Source organism: Sorex araneus, chromosome 1, assembly GCF_027595985.1.
Source record: "Sorex araneus isolate mSorAra2 chromosome 1, mSorAra2.pri, whole genome shotgun sequence".
Lineage (NCBI taxonomy): Eukaryota > Metazoa > Chordata > Mammalia > Eulipotyphla > Soricidae > Sorex > Sorex araneus.
In genome coordinates this window covers 144450121-144467923 of record NC_073302.1, presented here as the reverse complement: position 1 = coordinate 144467923, position 17803 = coordinate 144450121, and the positions used below count along the sequence as shown (strand labels likewise).

The 17803-nt window shown below is 38.0% G+C and overlaps 1 protein-coding gene across 1 annotated transcript in view; it reads right to left on the bottom strand.

Moving 5' to 3' along the window:
- Positions 1 to 17803, bottom strand: part of RGS7BP (regulator of G protein signaling 7 binding protein) — a 117371-nt gene that overhangs the window by 37161 nt on the left and 62407 nt on the right. Inside the window, exon 3 of the mRNA XM_055124753.1 lies at positions 12490 to 12620. Within this exon, the coding sequence (XP_054980728.1) occupies positions 12490 to 12620 (131 nt within the window). The remainder of the gene's footprint in view (positions 1 to 12489; positions 12621 to 17803) is intronic.

The following is a 17803-nucleotide window of genomic DNA, read 5'->3' as shown; positions in this document are numbered from 1 at the left end:
AGATACATCAAAACAGGGTCAACCTGCTTCCAAATGACAACGTCAAGTCAATGTTTTATTTTGCCTAAGAGTGAATGTGCATTTAAAATCATTTCTTATTATGAAATGAAAAACTCAGTCCCCTGAAAAATCAATTTCAGGCCTCAGTGAACAAATATTTGCTTGAGGAGGGGATGGAGGTGGGGAAGAGGGAAAGTCTTTATAGTACCTTGAAATCATACTTGGCTGACCTCATCACTGTTTAGAACTAGGACACCAAAAGGTTGGTCACTTTCCTTAGGGCCTTGCAGAGCTTTTGCCCTCAGGTCTTTTGGGAATTTGAGTGTATTTTTAGCCAGTTTATGGATAATGCAATAGGCATGTTTGAGAAAAAGTTAAGGGAAACCACCCATGAAGCACATACCAGATTGGAAAGTGGATTATTCTTATATTCGTGAGAAATGGTCAGTTTTGGAAGAAAACAACAGATCTGATCATGGGACAGCTTCTAGAGAACTAGAGTCCAATCACTGAATTCAGAATATTGGATTGGGGCCTTTTGTTAGAGTTGGGAAGAGGGTCCTTTTATATTTGTTTGATTTGGGGCCATGCTTGGTGGAACCTTGGGGCTTACTCCTGGCTCTGTTCTTAGGGGTCACTCCTGGCAGATCTTGGTGGACCATATGTGGTGCTGGAGATCAACCAGGGTTGGCTATATGCAAGGCAAGCACCCTACCCATTGTACTATCTCTCTGACCCTGCAGCAGGGGTCTTTTTATAGTTCCACTCTAGGAGTTTCTTTCCTTCTCCCAGTCTCTCATTTCTCCATCTCCTTCATTCTTTGTTCCTGTTTAGCACTATTTCTTTTTCCCTTTCATTCTTTCTTGCTTTACCATCTGTCTTAGGTCTACCAGTAACAATAGGAAGTCTCACTTGCAGGAGGCCATTATTTTGACCGTAAGTGTGCTTCATAGCCAGTTTCATCCATTTACATAAATTTTCCTAGAAATCAAATAAAAATAGAGTGTTTCTTCTGTAAGCTAATACATCTCCATTCCATTATTTCCTTGATGTTATGGGCAAATCTCTACCTACATCCTTTTAAACTCCAAACACATTTGCTATGATATTATGCATAAGAAATCTTTTGGGATCATTTTCATAGTGAATGAATAACAAAATGAACATAACTTACATGGGATGCATGGAAACTTATTCAAATTCATAACTGGTAGGTGCTTTTCAAGTCCATGCACTGTGAAAAGAACTAGGGAAATGTAGACTGTTAAGTAATCCACTTTTATTCTCTCATGCTTCTCAAAAGCATGTAATTTAAATAAAAGTAGTTATATTAATTCAGTTAGTTGTTTACCTATATTAAAAATAGTTTCAAAGGCTTTTTTATACTATGGTAAGAAGATATTCACTGTACCATAAAACACAGAGTGGAAAATAGTAATTATACCACACACAGAGCTCCATTCTTTGCCCCCAAAACGGGAAATAAATAAACATTTCCCAATTCAGATGAGATATACAACTACTCTCCTTCCCCCACTGTCCTACATCTTTCTTTGTGCTTCTTCTGGCACCAAAGCCCCATCACTGCCTCCAGAGGAACAGTTGTCTTGGTGACCCCAGGAGGCTAAGTGATAAAGCAGAAGCAGGAGAGAAGAGCAGACAATGGAAAGAACACTATTTGAAGGTATCCCTATGGGGCTCTTATAGTTCCGTTTCTAGTCTCTATAGTAGAATAATGTACAAGATGCTTCTGCTCTGTAAGTATTTCCAACTTTTCTACAATGAATATCATCCCTAGATTATAACTACCATAGCATAAATGTTGTATTTTATTTTATTTTTCCTAAATACTAACTTTTCTTAGCAAGAATTAAATTTCTTCAACCAAAGAGAAATATTTCAGAAATTGCTAAAAGAACTAAGGGGTTGATTTTTCTCTTCCATCTCCAGACTCAGCTGTTTTTGAAGGATTTGGGGCCACACCTAGCAGAGTGAAGAGGCTACTCCTGGTTTTGGCTGTGTTGGGGGATTATAGCAATGTCAACCACATGCAAGGCCAGTATCTGACCCCTGGTACTAACTCTCCAGCACCAAATAGCATTATTTTGGTAATGCTATTACCAAACAATTTTGGTAACTATTTTGGTAAATCAAGTACACAATGGATTATAGAAATATGCACACTGAGTATTCTATAATATGCATCTGTAGATAAAATCCAGTCAGTGTGTGTGTGTGTGTGTGTGTGTGTGTGTGTGTGTGTGTGTGTGTGTGTGTATGCTACCATCATCCGGTTCCCCATTTGTTTTTGTTCTGTCATTCTCCTGTGTAGTTTCTTGGGAAATACTCTAATGCCTACACCAATCAGAAACTTTGCAGTGAAATGAATGTACTATGTGACCGTGTGACTGTGGGCAGATTACTTCTTTTGATTGCTTTCTTTTGTAAAATATGGGGAATAATATAGGAGAGGGTAAAAAGAAATCATATATATCTACTTGTATGTAAAGAGATTGCCCCCGGCACTGTGTAATCTTACCAATGGTCAACATCCAGAGACTTAATACCAAGCTCCGGGAAGAGAGCAATGCAGAGAATCTCTTGCCCAAGAACCGGCTATCTTCCCCAGGGCCCCTCAGAGGGGGTGGGCTCCAGCTTCCCTCCCCGCCCAGAGCAGAGCTCCCATGGCTGAAGACCTCCAGAGCCTAGTCACAATCATGCTCAAGGCCGCTATCCACAAGTTCAGATGAGCCTCAGGCATGAAGGTACCGGCAGAGGAACCCAGGTGTGTGGGACCCAGGGCTGAGACCTCCAAGCCTGCTCAAATTGGGACTGGGCCTCTTTCACCCAGATTTCCCATTTTCCAGTAGCTAGGCGGTCACACCCAGGGACTGCCCCCTGGTGCCGTGTAATCCCACCAATGGCCAGCATCCAGAGACTATAAAACCAAGCTCCTGGAAGACGTCTTATAGCCTACTTCTCCCTCTGAGCGAACCTGGCAAGCTACTGAGTTTCCTGCCCACATGGGAGAGCCTCACAAACTCCCCATGGTGCATTCATATGCCAAAGCCAGTAACAATGCTGGGTCTCATTCCCCTGACCCTGAAAGAGACTCCAATTCGGCATCATTGGGAAGTAAAGAGAGGCTTCTAAAATCTCAGGGCTAGGACAAATGGAGACGTTACTGAGACTGCTCGAGAAATTCGACGATCAATGGGATGGTGATGATGATGATGTAAATATCTGTATATAGATATATCTCACACACATCACCCAGCAAGTCGAAGGTACAAAATAAATGGGTGCTATTATCCTATTCTTCATTTGACATCCCCTTTGAACAATAGGTGACTGTTACGATATTTTACTCACTGTTTGGTGTATGAAGACAGAGACTGAGTAACACAGAATTCTGGATCATCATTGGATTCCAAACCCTGACTATGTTTATAGTCTTTGAAACAGTACCACAATGTTTGGGCCTTGGGATCTTTTCATTAGATATCAATGTTTATGAGGTTGCTTATTTCTTGTCTGTCATCTCTCAGATAAAATGCTATCTTCTCCTCCTAGACCTTGATGTTCTAAAGTAGCTGTCCTTATCACTTGCATTACCTCATCCATTCTGCTTTAATTACCTGCTTTGCATTTAATAGTACTTAGAATTTTTAGAGCACTTCTTTTGGGATTTTGGTTTTGGTTTTTTGGCAGTGCTCAGGGTTTACTTCTGACTCTGTACTCAGGGATCACTCCTGGTGTGGCACTGGGGATGTCTAGGATAGAAACTGAGTCAGTCTTATGCAAGGCAAGCACACTATGTGCTGTACAATCTCCTCGACCTTGACACTCCTTAAAATTTTATTTTTATTATTATTTTTTGCTTTTTTTTTGCTTTTTGGGTCACACCTGGCAATGCACAGGGATTACTCCTGGTTCTACACTCAGGAATTACTCCTGGCGGTGCTCAGGGGACCATATGGGATGCTGGGATTCGAACCCGGGTCGGCCACGTGCAAGGCAAACGCCCTCCCCACTGTGCTATTGCTCCAGCCCCCTTTTGCTGTTTTTATATATTCTACAAGAAGAGGAATATCTCTTTTTGTCTGTTTTATTTTGGAGACAAACTTGGTTATGCTATATCTGGTCCCCCAAGTATTGCCTAGAATGATCCTTGAGTATACAGGCAGGCATAAGTACCTCCAATTCAAAGATTTGTGCTGGCAGTGTTCAGGGGACCAAATATAGGCCTGGGAATTTGAACTGGAATGGCTGCATGCAAGGCAAGAGCCTTAGTCCCTATACTATATCACTGACTTCAAGAACAGGGATCTGGGAAATCCTGGTCACTGCAGTCTCCCAGCACCTATATCTCCCAGTACTTATATAAGATGAGTGCTCACTAAATATTTGTTCAAAGAATAAATGCATGTTTTCCCCAGAATTTGAATCATAGTCTATTTTAAGATCTATCCTGCTTCATTTCTTCTAACCTACTCTTCTATTTTAGTATCAATTGCCTCATTACATTGGAAAATAAGGTTTTGTGGCCATATTCTATTTCTGTTTTTATTTTGCTTGTTTTATTGGTGTGGGTCATTCCCTTTAAGTCCCTTTATAAGATGTTGAATACAGTGGAGTCTTTTCTGCTCATATTCCATTATTTGTTTTGTGTTCATCCTGTACATTAGTGGATAGTGGTTCATTAATTCCTCATTAGAGCATCTTGAGCTCTCAGCTCCCAGAAGATTTTGAATTAAGATTTTTCAACTTGTAAGATTTCTTCATTACTTCCTCTTTGTCATTATATTTCTCCCCAAAATGTTTATCTCTGTTTATGTCAAGGTGGTACATTTTAAGAAAAGAATTTATCTGAGGGGGAGGGAAGATGGTACTCTTTCAAAGAACCTGGGGACGGTATTGTGGTAAACTATTGCAGAGAGGTAGAAAGGAGCTGGGAAGCCACTCATTGAGCAGAGTGAGACAAAAATAAATAAATAAGGAAAGAGCAGGTTCCTATGTGAAGGAGAACTGCATTAAAGCACGTCTCTTCTTTCAGAACAGGAATGTTGCCAAAATTGTTTGAGTGGACAGTGAATGCAAAAGAGAAAATTCGTGGTTGTATCATTCAGTTTCCTTAGAAACCTGATTCGACATTCTGCCAAAGGAGTAAATGAAACCTGCATTCTCATGTCTTCTGGTGGCAGGAGACAGGCATTATTAGTCTGTGATATATGGCTCAGTAATGGGAAGGATTTCCTACCCACCTAACTGTAAAAAAGTGAAAACAGCTATTTTTCACTATCAACAAGAAATTAGAGTTTGTCAAGTAAGGTCCAATATACAACTTAAGTGTTAGAATATGAAGCTACAAAATGACTAAAATTATCCCTACTAATATACTATCTTTTTAAAACATAATTTTTCAGAACCACTCTCTAGGTGGTATAACCCAATAGCCTTTATCAAATGTGAATTTAATCTCACACCACAGTAATTTACTTTAATTTTGTTGGGACATTAAAAAGATAAAATCATTTTAGTATGTTTTTCTTTATTTCTTTGGCAGTTGCATGATTTTATAATGATAAAAGATTTCCAAGTAGATTGTACCAGTCCAACTTATGAGACAGCAAAAATTCAGAAGTATGGTACATGGAAAAAGCATGAAGTGTCACCGAAGATATAGCTAAGGACTAAGGATACTTCTAATTTACTTAATTGGGGGAGAAAGACAATTTTCATTACTAAATTCAAGCTCACTGCAGGAGGCTTAAAATGACTTGAGGCTTATGTTTTCCAGAAAGAAACCGTACTTGTCGCCTCTGTGGTGACCTTGTGTGCCCTCTTCTCCAAACTAAAAGCCTATCTACTCAATAAAATATTAAATTAAATTTAACATACAGCATTTGGTGAACTTCTGGTGTCATCATGGGGGGCTTATTAAAAATAAAAATTAAGGGCTGGAGCGATACACAGCAGGTAAGGCATTTGCCTTGCATACAGCCGACCAGGGTTTGATTCCCAGCATTCCATATGGTCTCCTGAGCACTGCCAGGAGTAATTTCTGAGTGCAGAGCCAGGAGTAACCCCTGTGCATCACCGGGTGTGACCCAAGAAGCCTAAATAAATAAATAAATAAATAAAATTAATTAATTAAAATTACAGATAACTGTAAAACAATTTAACTCTATACTTTAATCTCAACAAAATATTAACCAGAGAGTTTTATGCACTGTAGCACTGTTGTCCCATTGTTTATCGATTTGCTCAAGCAGGCACCAGTAACGTCTCCATTGTGAGACTTGTTACTGTTTTTGGCATATCAAATACTCCATGAGTAGCTTGCCAGGCTCTGCCGTGCAGGCAGGATACTCTCAGTAGCTTGGCAGGCTCTTTGAGAGGAATGGAGGAGTCGAACCTGGGCCAGCCACCTGCAAGGCAAACGCCCTACCCGCTGTGCTATTAATAAATTATAATTCGTTTCCTCTCTTTGATGGAAAAAATAGCAAAGAAGATGGGACTGGCCACTCACAAACAGAGAAGAAATGAGCTAGTTTGAAGGTTAACAAAGTGTCAGTTTTTATCATAACATTATAAGAAACATAACAAAAGTAGATTTCAAACAGAAAGATTTCAGGTGCTGCATGACTAGAATGAAAATGACCACTCCATTACTAGCATACTAGCACTCTAGCCCTTCTTTTCCCCCTTTTAAAAAGGAAGGTGGAAGATAGGGTCTTATGGTGTGGACTGAGTAGTATGGGAGGAAGTTTACAGATGTTTAGAAGCTAATAATCAACATAAATTGTAAATTATTAGACTTTTTCCCCCAGAAGATAAATTTTTCTTCATTTTGCTTAGACATTATTTTAAATGTATAAATACATGTATACTGGCATTCATATTAACAGTTACGTAGATCTCTATGTACTTCTCTAACTCCTGGGAAGAGAGAACTGATTTCTTTTGTTTGTTTGTTTTGTGGCCATGCTCAGCTATGCTCAGGGATCACTCCTGGTTTGGCTTGAAGAATCATGAGGTGCTGGGGATTGAACCTGTGTCAGGCATGTGTAAGACAAGTGCCTTACTGTGCTATCTCTCCAGCCTCCAAGAAAACTGATTTCTTGACCCATACTTATCCCTGATACCAACCTCCCCACCTTGTCTGAAATTTAGAATCACCTATACTTTAGTGTCTACTCCACTGTCCATTTAGAGTCTATTTGTCTTTCCTTAATCATGCATATTGACTAAATCTCATAGTAAGTCACATTAGTAGGGTCCTCCTCCTCACCCCTTGTCCATTTTTCATTCCTGAAGACTAAGCATTGTTTGTCTTCCATTTCAATATTGTAGTAAGTTTGCTCAGGCTTGCTGAGTCCTCTTTGTTTACTTTTATGAGTAAGGATTCTATACTTCAAGAGCAAGACAGACATTACAGCTACTAATTTCCCCTAACTTTTTCCTTAAAGTTTAACACTCTTGTGCTATGATCTATAGACATATTTTTTCCTTGACTCATTTCTGACAGTTGACAGTCATTGGAGGCAAGTGAATATATTCTTTTCAATCAGATAATTAGCAACATATTTTATACTTTATGGACTGGAATGTATATGTTCATATATGTATCACGATCACGATCATGAAATCCCGTTGATTGTCGAGCTGCTCGAGTGGTCTCAGTAACCTCTACATTCGTCCTATCCACAGGGTCAGGGGAATGATATTTAGCTGGTTACTGGCTTTGGCATATAGATACACCATGGGAAGCTGGCGAGGCTGTCCCATGTGGCAGGAAGCTCTCAGTAGCTTGGTAGTTTCTCCCAGAGGGAAAAGTACGTTATAAGCTTTGCGGCCGCGCACTTCTGGGAGCTTGCTTTTAAGTCTCTGGATGTTGGCCGTTGATGGGATTACACACACCCGAGTTCCTCTGCCGGTACCTGCATGTGTAAGGCTTGTCAAACATGTGGAGAGGGGCCTTGAGCATGGCTGTGGCTAGGTTCCGGTGGTCTTTGGCCACTGGGATCTCTGCTCGGGGCGGGGAGGGAAGCAGGAGCCCATCCCCTCCGAGGGGCCCTGGGGAAGACAGCCAGGCATTCAGGCAAGAGACTCTCTGCTCGCACATATATGTGTATATATATATATATATATCAGTATACACACATACATATATATCAGTTTCCAATGATATAAAATAAAGAAATGACAATATGACATTAGATAATATTTATGATATTCTTCATTAGTCTTACAGTACAAATGTAAATTAGCAAATAGTTGAACAAACTGAATCCAAATCAATAGTTTTAGGATTAACAAAGAATTGAGAGTAAGTCAGAGAAATTAATAAAAAGAAGAAAAGAATCTAAAATGAGATGTAGTAAAAGCATAGAGGCTAAAGAAATTTTAAATGACTTCTTTGTGAACCCATTCTTTTCTAATAGTATTTTATTTGTTACTGCAGGAATTTTAAGAAAGTCTGTCAAATGTGTATTTTGGTGTCTACTTTACAGTACCTAATTTTTAAATTTGGGGAGGGGCGGTTTGGAGCCACACCGTGCAGTGTTCAGGGATCACTCCTGGGAACTATATGTGGGCCAGAGAGGGAACCACGACGGGCCAAGTGCAAGACAAGTGCCTTTACCACTATGGCATCTTTTCAGCCTCTAGTGTTAATTTTATCTGGTTTAATGCCATTTTCTTTGATGATGATTACTAGTAACTCATTTCTGATTTCATAGTAGTTTGCTTTTTTAAAACCCAACATTACTATTTTCCTGGTGAATTTAAACATTTCTCATCAATAAGAAAGTCCCCTTACAATGCCTTAAACCTACTGGTAGAAATATACAAAAATTAGCTTTTGCATGTGCATTCTGGAAATACAAGAAATTTGCTAAGAATCCACTTAGGATTCTTAAGGAAATATCAATTGAGATGATGATTACAAGATTACTAATATATTCAATTGAGGAAATGTTCTAATAAATTGTTATTTTAATTTTTTCCAGAAGAAAAAGAATCATTAGCTCTAAGAGCTATTTCTGATTCAGCTGCTTCTGATTTCTAGGATGAGTCCTAAAAATGCATGTATCTAACCAATGAGACTCATACTGCTAGTTTAGAGACTATATTATAAGAATAGTTGTATTATTGCAACAGTCATATCAAAGGTTGTTAGAAAAATCACCCTATGTGAACCATAGCACAGATCATACTTGTTAGCTGTTTCTACCACATTTGTATTTGCATTCATCAGCTTGGTGGATAAAGAAACAAGCGAACAATGAAGTGGAAAGCAAATGGCAAATCCAGGGCTTAAAAGGTGAATTGTTATTCATACAGTGTAGTGATTAGCTCTTGTTTGAAAGGATAGAGCAACCTTTCCTAATCTTCATTCTATTTCTGAATCACCTGAAGTGCACTCAGACTCAGAATCAGGGGTTCTGGAACAGGGTTCAGGAGTCTGCCTTTAAACCCAGAATCCTGCATAACTTTGTAGCAGATTTCCTAAGGATTGTGTTTTAATAAAGACTTTTATTAAAGGGAGATTTCTCATCTACGCTACTAAGTACATACTGTTGAGAGTTGCACATAGAAGGTTAGGTGTAAAGAATATGGTGACCTGATTTATTTATTGATTGATTAATTTTGGGCCACACCTGGCAGTTTTCTGAATTTACACCTGGCTTTGTGCTCAGAGATCACCCCTGGTGGGTGTGACCATGTGAGGTGCCAGGTATTGAACCTGGGTCAACTGCAAGCAAAGCAAGTGCCCTAGCCACTGTACTATCACTCTGGCCTCAGAATAGGGTCTATTTCAAAATAGAAGAGGCAGAGGCAGGGAAGGAAGCAGATTAGAGACTGTCAATAAAGACAATGGCTGTGAAGAACAAATGAGCAGATAAATTTAGAGGCACTGTGTCATTGTACCACTGTCATCCCGTTGCTCGAGTAGGCACCAGTAATGTCTTCATTGAGAGAATTGTTGTTACTGTTTTTGGCATATTGAATATGCCACGGGTAGCCATGAGGGCGGGATACTCCCAGAAGCTTGCCGGGCTCTCTGAGAGGGGAGGAGGAATCGAACCCGGATCGACTGAGAACAAGGCAAACACTCTACATGCTGTGCTATTGCTCCAGCCCCAAAGATAATAAGGAAAAAAATCTGGATGAGGGAATCTCTTGTCTTTTTAAACAACTGCAGATAAGAGCTTTATTTTAAACAGAAAGTTTGGAGATAGGACAGGTGTCAGGAGTCTGTTCAATAGGCACTGCATGGTTCCCTAAACACCACAGGGACATAACCCTGAAGGTCCCACCCCCACCCACATCCCCCACAAATGTCAGTTGTGAAAAAAAAAGTAGAAGTAGATAACGTTAGACCAGGTAAAGAACTGAGGAGTTGAAGCAGAAATGATGGGAGTGAAATTTGCTAGTGGTAAAGACACATCAGCAACAAAGTAGATGTCAGTGGCAACATGCAATTGTAGCCATTGTAGACCTGTGAAATACTCTCAGACTCAATTTATTCAACCAAGAGTAAATCTGTGCTTGTGTGTGTGTGTGTGTGTGTGTGTATGTGTGTGTGTGTGTGTGTGTGTGTGTAAAGTGGGGGAAAGAGAACAAGAAAATCTATTTTGATGTCATTAGTGTGTCTGAATATTCAATTTTCTCATCTAGCATTAAGAGAACTAATTTCTTCAACCATATTCAGTTGTTTTAATTACAAGAGTAAAGATAGAGACAGTTGAATGGTCATTATAAATGGTATATACTGAGAAAATGTTCTCTGGAACAATGTAGCAGTTTTATTTTTAAATTTTGTGTGCATGTATAAGTGTTTATACAAAATTTGTATTTATGATGTCATTTATGTCATAAATTCCCCAAATTGCAGTTCATTTCAGTTCAAATCCCTACTTTAACTGCTTCTTTCTCTCAAAGGTCTTATCTGAACCTTGTCTTTCCAACCCAGCTCAAGTCATACCTTTTCTATAATATTTTTTTCTTGAGTACTACATTTCTTTAGATAGAATTTACCATTTTTATCTCTGAATTTAAAACACAAGTATTCACAGAGGCGGGGAGGGGAGAATGGGTGGGAGTGGCAGGAGAGATACTGGGAACATTGGTGGTAGAGAATGGGCACTGGTGGAGGGATGGGTACTCAACCATTGTATGTCTGAAACGTAATCATGAAAGTGTGTAAGTTTGTAATTGTACGGCACGGTGTTTCATTAAAATTTAAAAAAAAAAATAAAACACAGGCCTTCATTACAGTTTATTCATTCTCCCAATCTGAGTCAAGAACAAAATATTCACATGTATGTTTATAGTTAATACATATACTACATACATTCCTAATAAGCTAATGTTCAATCTGTTAGTAAAGAAGACATAGTAAAAAAAATTTAGTTTTCTTTATAGCATCCATTCTATTCACCATTTCCTTTCCATAATAAACCACTGGTTATGTGGAATTGATCTCTCCTCTAGCTCCAGTATGGACTTGGATTACCAAAACCAAACAGTATAATTGCACACCTATCTACAGATGCTGGTTCAAATGTAGATCCATGTTCTTATTTGGCCAATCATTATAAAGCTCAGAAAACTTAGAAATCTATAAAGGGGAACTTTTTTTCCTCCCTGTTTTGGGGAGAAGGGATTGGGCCACACCCAGTGGTGCTCAGGGATTACTCCAGGCTCCATGTTTAGGGGTTGGTTGGGGAACCATATGTGGTGCCAAGAATTGGACTGGGGTCAGCCACATTCAAGGCGTGCCATACCCTTTGAATTATGTCTCTGCCCAAGAATTCTTCCTCTTTATGGGACCTGTAACATGCAGATATAATAAGAGGAATTGCTAGAATCAGTTTTCTAATTTGAGGGAAGGAAGCTTGAGGGTAAAGTCAACCCAGAGGAGAAGACAAAGTCTCACTTGGAGTATGTCAGAAGTCTAATCAAACAATGCTAAAGTCATTCCTATTTCTGCAAGCTTCAGCCATTTGACCAAAAATAGCCACTTTTAAGTTTAAATAACAGAATAAGATCTTATATTATCAGTATAACTCCTTCATGTTTGTTGAGTTACCCTCATTTTTAATTATTTGGAATAAATATGTATTTTTTGCCACCTAATTCCTCTAGGGAAATAGTAGCAATTAGGGATAGTATTTGCTGCTTAAGGTCATTACATATTTTTGCTACTTACATTGCTTCTAAGCAAAATTATGTTCGAAAGTGGTAAAATAATCAAGTTGAGAGCCGAGGCAACTACAATTTCTTCTTAAGAGGGTCGGTGTTTTTATGTACTTAGAATTGTAAAGACATCTGCATTACTTTTTATCAAACATTTCCAGAACATTTTCATTCACTATAATTATGTGCAGATAGACTTATAGTGCATACAGACACGTTGCAACAGATGAGCTTCTGTTTAACATTCTCCAGTGTTTGTGGCACTATATTAAATGTAGTTACCTTTTCGATGAAACTGAAGAGACCCCAGCAGACATATGGATTTTAGCATCTCTGTCGTGTACATTTCTAAGCAGCACTGCAACTGTATATAAAGCCGACAGATTTCTGGATGAATCTCACCATCTTCTGGGCTGCAACAGGATGAAGGAGAAAAGCTGTAAGCATTCTCAAGATTTTACTCATCAGCCATTTGTCTCAGGTCTGTGGAGGGGAAATGCTCAATAAAGATTCTTTAAAGCCTTGAGTCTAAAATGTAGGACTTCCAGCTTTCAAACCAATGACCAATATTGCAGTTCTTACATAAGTGTCCTTCTGACTAACAGCTCATTTTCCCCCCTGTCAGCATAATATTTCTGCTTAGATCAAAAAGCCAAAATTGTTTTAAGTAATTGAAGATGCCAGACAATTTAAACAGTTAGAACAAATCCCAAAGTATCTTTATATGATAAAATATTCTATTCTCATGGTGTCTCAAAAAATTTTTTTAAAACATCCTATCCTGACAAAAAAATTAAGAACTCTTAGTTTTAGAGAAATTAGCTAAGAGCTATTCAACTACCAGCTCTAAGATAGCACTTTAAATTAAAACTCTAGTATAACATAATTAAAAAAGCCAGTATACAAATTGTCTCTTTGTTTTGTTTTAGTTTAAAGAGTATTTCTTTATTTTTAGTGGTTAGTTATGAAAAGTCAAATATCATTAAAGAAAAATTAATTTTATAAAAAAGAAAAGAAACAAAATTCTATGAAATATGTCTAATGATGTAAAGTTAAATAAAAACTGAATTTATACTGCAAATATTTTTTTCTAAAACCCTTGAGCTTTTCTCTATTCACATTGGTTGATAAATATGTAAATGTAATTATGAAAACAAGCATTGATGATTTTTATTTTTTTTAAAGTTGTCAAAATCATTTTATATGTAACTAAAATAGCATGTGCTGAATAAAGAAAGTTAAATAAAAGGAGTAAAGTTTAGAGATGGGTTAGAAATGGAAAAAGACTAAAATAAAATTCTGTCAAATAACCTAATGCATTATTTTACTTCATCTGCATTCATTTCAATTGCAATGAAATCTGATTAAATAATGCAATATTTGGATTTTGATTCCTGTGTAAAGTGGGTCAGTGGCAAATATCAGGGGTAGTTAAAAGAAAGAAAAGTCTTCATTTTTATTGAAAACCTGGAATCAGGGTAAAAAGAATTTGCATTTTATACAGAACTTTGTGATTATAATTAAAACCATATTTATTATTGATCATTTTAATATGTATTTGGTAGATGAGCTAGAGTTGTTCTAACTGTATGGCTTATATAACAGAGAAGTGCAGAATTATTTGCCTTCATACTAGTGTACCTGCATAGTCATTTCATGTCTTTCTTTTGTCAGAGAATAAAATGCCTCAAGAGAGCTTATATGCAAAATGTGACTTAATCTGAAAAATAAAAGACAATCTTACTTTCTCATTTGTGGCTTTTGCGTCCAGCCTTAGGCTAGCACTGAAAGCAAGTGTATCTTTGGCAAAAGCCCCAAAAGCACTTTCAGCGCTTCCTCCCACAGGTGCCTTCCACCCTCTGGCTGTCCTCCTGCTACGTGGTGTTCCCTCACACCCCCTCCAACACACACACAACCTCTCATTATTTCATATCATCATCAGTCTTTGAAAAATGTCTCTACATCACATTCTCCTCACGATCCTCCTGAATGCTGAAAAATTAATAGACATGAATGATGGGCTGGAACAATAGTACATCGAGTAGGGCATTTGCCTTGCACGCAGCCAAACCGGGTTCAATTCCTCTGTCCCTCTCGGAGAGCCTAGCAAGCTACTGAGAATATCATATGTTCGATATGCTCAAAACCGTAACAAGTCTCACAATGGAGATGTTACTGGTGCCCGCTTGAGCAAGTTGATGAACAATGGGACTACAGTGCTAATAAAAAGTGATCTTGTCTATTACCAGCAAATACATTGATTTTAATAGATAATTTTAAAGACAGTGTCTTATTCGAAAGGCAGCCAGAGAGGAAATATTTCAAGCCAGGCAGGTGTTTTTTGTGGTGCCTCATTATTCCAATCATAACTGTCCACTTTCACCTATGCATTACACTGGCCCTAGTGGCTCAAATACATTTAAATATATTTGAGTAGGGGCTGTAGCGATAGCATTGTGGGTAGGGCATTTGCCTTGCACGAGGCCAACCGGGTTCAATTCCCAGCATCCCATAAGGTCCCCTGAGCACCGCCAGGGGTAATTCCTGAGTGCAGAGCGAGGAGTAACCCCTGTGCATTGCTGGGTGTGACCCCCCAAAAAGCAAAATAAATAAATAAATATATTTGAGTAAAAAATAATTAAAATAATTTTTCTGTATGAACTTTTTTTGTATGGACATTTGATGAGTGGGACAATTGACTAATAGCATTCCAAACCATAAAGTATTCTCACTTTCAGATATAAAATATGTGTCTGGTTGCTTTGTTCCAGAAATATGCAAACTTCATATATAATATAATTTAAACAAATGACTATGTATTAACATATCTTAAGAGCTAGTGTGTTTATGTTTACAGTTTGAGAAAGAGAGAAAACGAAAGAATTAAATGCTTCAAAAAAGGCAACTTAGAGTGGAGCTATTGAGGCCTGCCGTGCCTGTCTTTTATTTTTTAAATTTTTTAAAATTTTTTAATTTTTTAACGAATCGCCATAAGACACAGTTACAGACTTACAAACTTTCATGCTTATGTTTCAGTTGTACAATGATCGAGTACCCATCTCTCCACCAGTGCCCATTCTCCACCACCAATGTTCCCAGTATCCCTTCCACCTCCCTCCCCCTGCCTTCCCGTCCCCCGCCCCCCGGAGTCCCTTGGTTCAATTATTGGCCTCACAAAACTGAAAACAAAAGAAATGAAAACTCAACAAATAAAAGAGACAAGTCAGTACTAGAATTAAAATGCCTGATTCATAACATTTCTTTGAGTACCATCTCCCAAATGGCTCTAGAATCTCCTGAGACTCTTGAAACTGTGGAACCAATAAACCTAATATAAATATTATAGAAAGGACTTACTAAATGTCACCAAAAATACTATTGACCTAACAAAAATTAATTGGTGTTAAAGTTTCATAACAAATTTCTAGATTAAAAATTCACACATATGCTCACATATGTAAACATCTTGGAAAACTGATGTATAGGGAAAAAGGATGCTTGTTAAGAAGCAATGGAAACGTTTTTTATATTGTTTTATGATACCTTATCCAAATTACATTAACCTCAGGACTTATACCATTTTCTCCCCCCCTTTTGAACCCTAAGCTCTATTACTACTATTGATTATTAAAAGTTTATTAAGAGAGAAAATAGCAAATGAAATGAATTATAACATATCTAATGTCAAACTGTATATTAAAATATATACTTGAAAAACAGTAAGACCATTTTAATTATTTTCATAGGAAATGAGAGTTTGGACATTAAGGAATAGTCAAGGAAACAGCAATTCAAATGTCTAAAATGTTATAAGGATAAATTTTAAGGGAAAAAGAAGAAATATTTACATGAAAGAAAATTATACCTATGGATTTCCCTCAGGAAAGAGAAGTCACTTAATTCAAAGGCAAATTTTCCACAAATTACAAGCTTAGTCTAAAATGATTCACTTTTATTAATCAAGTTTATATCTATGAGGTGATTCTAATTTAATTCAGCCAAAGAAATGTTACAGTGTTATGACTAGGTAGTGCTTATTTCTTTTTTTCTATAGTGCATTAATCAATGACTAATTGATCATCTTGGTTAATTGTAAAGTCTTAGTATAAATAGAAAAATTATATTTTCTATTACATTTTTATCCCCCCTTCCATTAACATAAAGAGATCACTGCACTTTGAAACTCAAGTTGAATCCATTAAAAATAACCACTAAATGATGAATCTTTCAATCATCTCCTTAAGGATGAGAACCATATGGCTTAAGACACCTGCACCCATATAGTAATGGAAGATGTAAATATAGATACTGCCCCATTTACTACTTGGTAATCAAAATGAAAGTATTCTCATTTTGTAAATCAAAACAGTGGACACTGGGACAATGGTGGTGGGAAGTGGCAGCATTCTGGTAGAGAGTGTGGTATTGAAAATTATATGCCTGGGGGCTGGAGCAATAGCACAGCTGGTAGGGCATTTGCCTTGTATGCAGCTGACCTGGGTTCGATTCCCAGCATCCCATATGGTCCCCCGAGCACCGCCAGGAGTAATTCCTGAGTGCAGAGCCAGGAGTAACCCCTGTGCGTTGCGGGGTGTGACCCAAAAAGAAAAAAAAAAAGAAAAGAAAGAAAGAAAATTATATGCCTGAAGCTCTACATTAACAGTATTGTAAATCATGGTGCTTCAAATGAAATTTTTTAGTAGAACAATAAACACCCATCCAAGTGAGTAAAATTATTATTATTATTATTATTATTATTATTATTATTATTACTATTATTATTACCATTCCTGGCAATACCCTAGCTAGTTCTCTGTCACTCCCAGCGGTGCTCAGGAGACCATGAAGTGCCACGGATCAAACCTGGGCTTCTTGTACATAAAGCATGTGCTCAGTACATTAAATTTTTTAAAATTTTATCAAGTAGTTCACAGTATTTGATTACCTTTAATATTCAGACACCAATCCCACTACCATTACACCTTCCCACCACCATATTTTGGATGTTTCCACCCTGAACCCCAATTATTGCCCCCAAACAGAACTGAAATAATATATTTTGTATTATTTGTTATGAAAAACGGCTTAAAATGCTACTAAAGAGTATCCTTACAGGGAAAAGTGTGGAGATTGCTGTATTTCACCCAGGGGCCATTGAGCCTTTCTGTAAGAGATCACCAACTTGTTGTTAAAGGTTGAGCTTTGTGTGCTTTTATAGATATATCTGTAAAACAAATGTTTCCCTCTAAAATTGGTTGCCTCCTACTTTGAACCCCATCAAATGTGGTGCAGTACTCGTGGAGTATGGGTAGAGTGTGTCCTTTGAAGTGTTGTACAGCCATGAATATGGCCACTTGGTCCAGGAATAGGTTCACTCATGGGTGAGGCTTGGCCCAAGCTTGTGGAAAATGGCTGTGAGCATGGCCGTGGTTGAGTTCTGGAGGTTTTTGGCCGCCAGGTCTGGGTCCCTTGGGGCAGGGAGGGCTCTCACCTGGCCCCTCTGGGGTGCCCCGAGTGAAATAGCCTGGCACAGGGTCTGACAACATGATTATGGTGTGCTCAGCACACTGAGCTATCTCTCCAGCCAAAATGACAA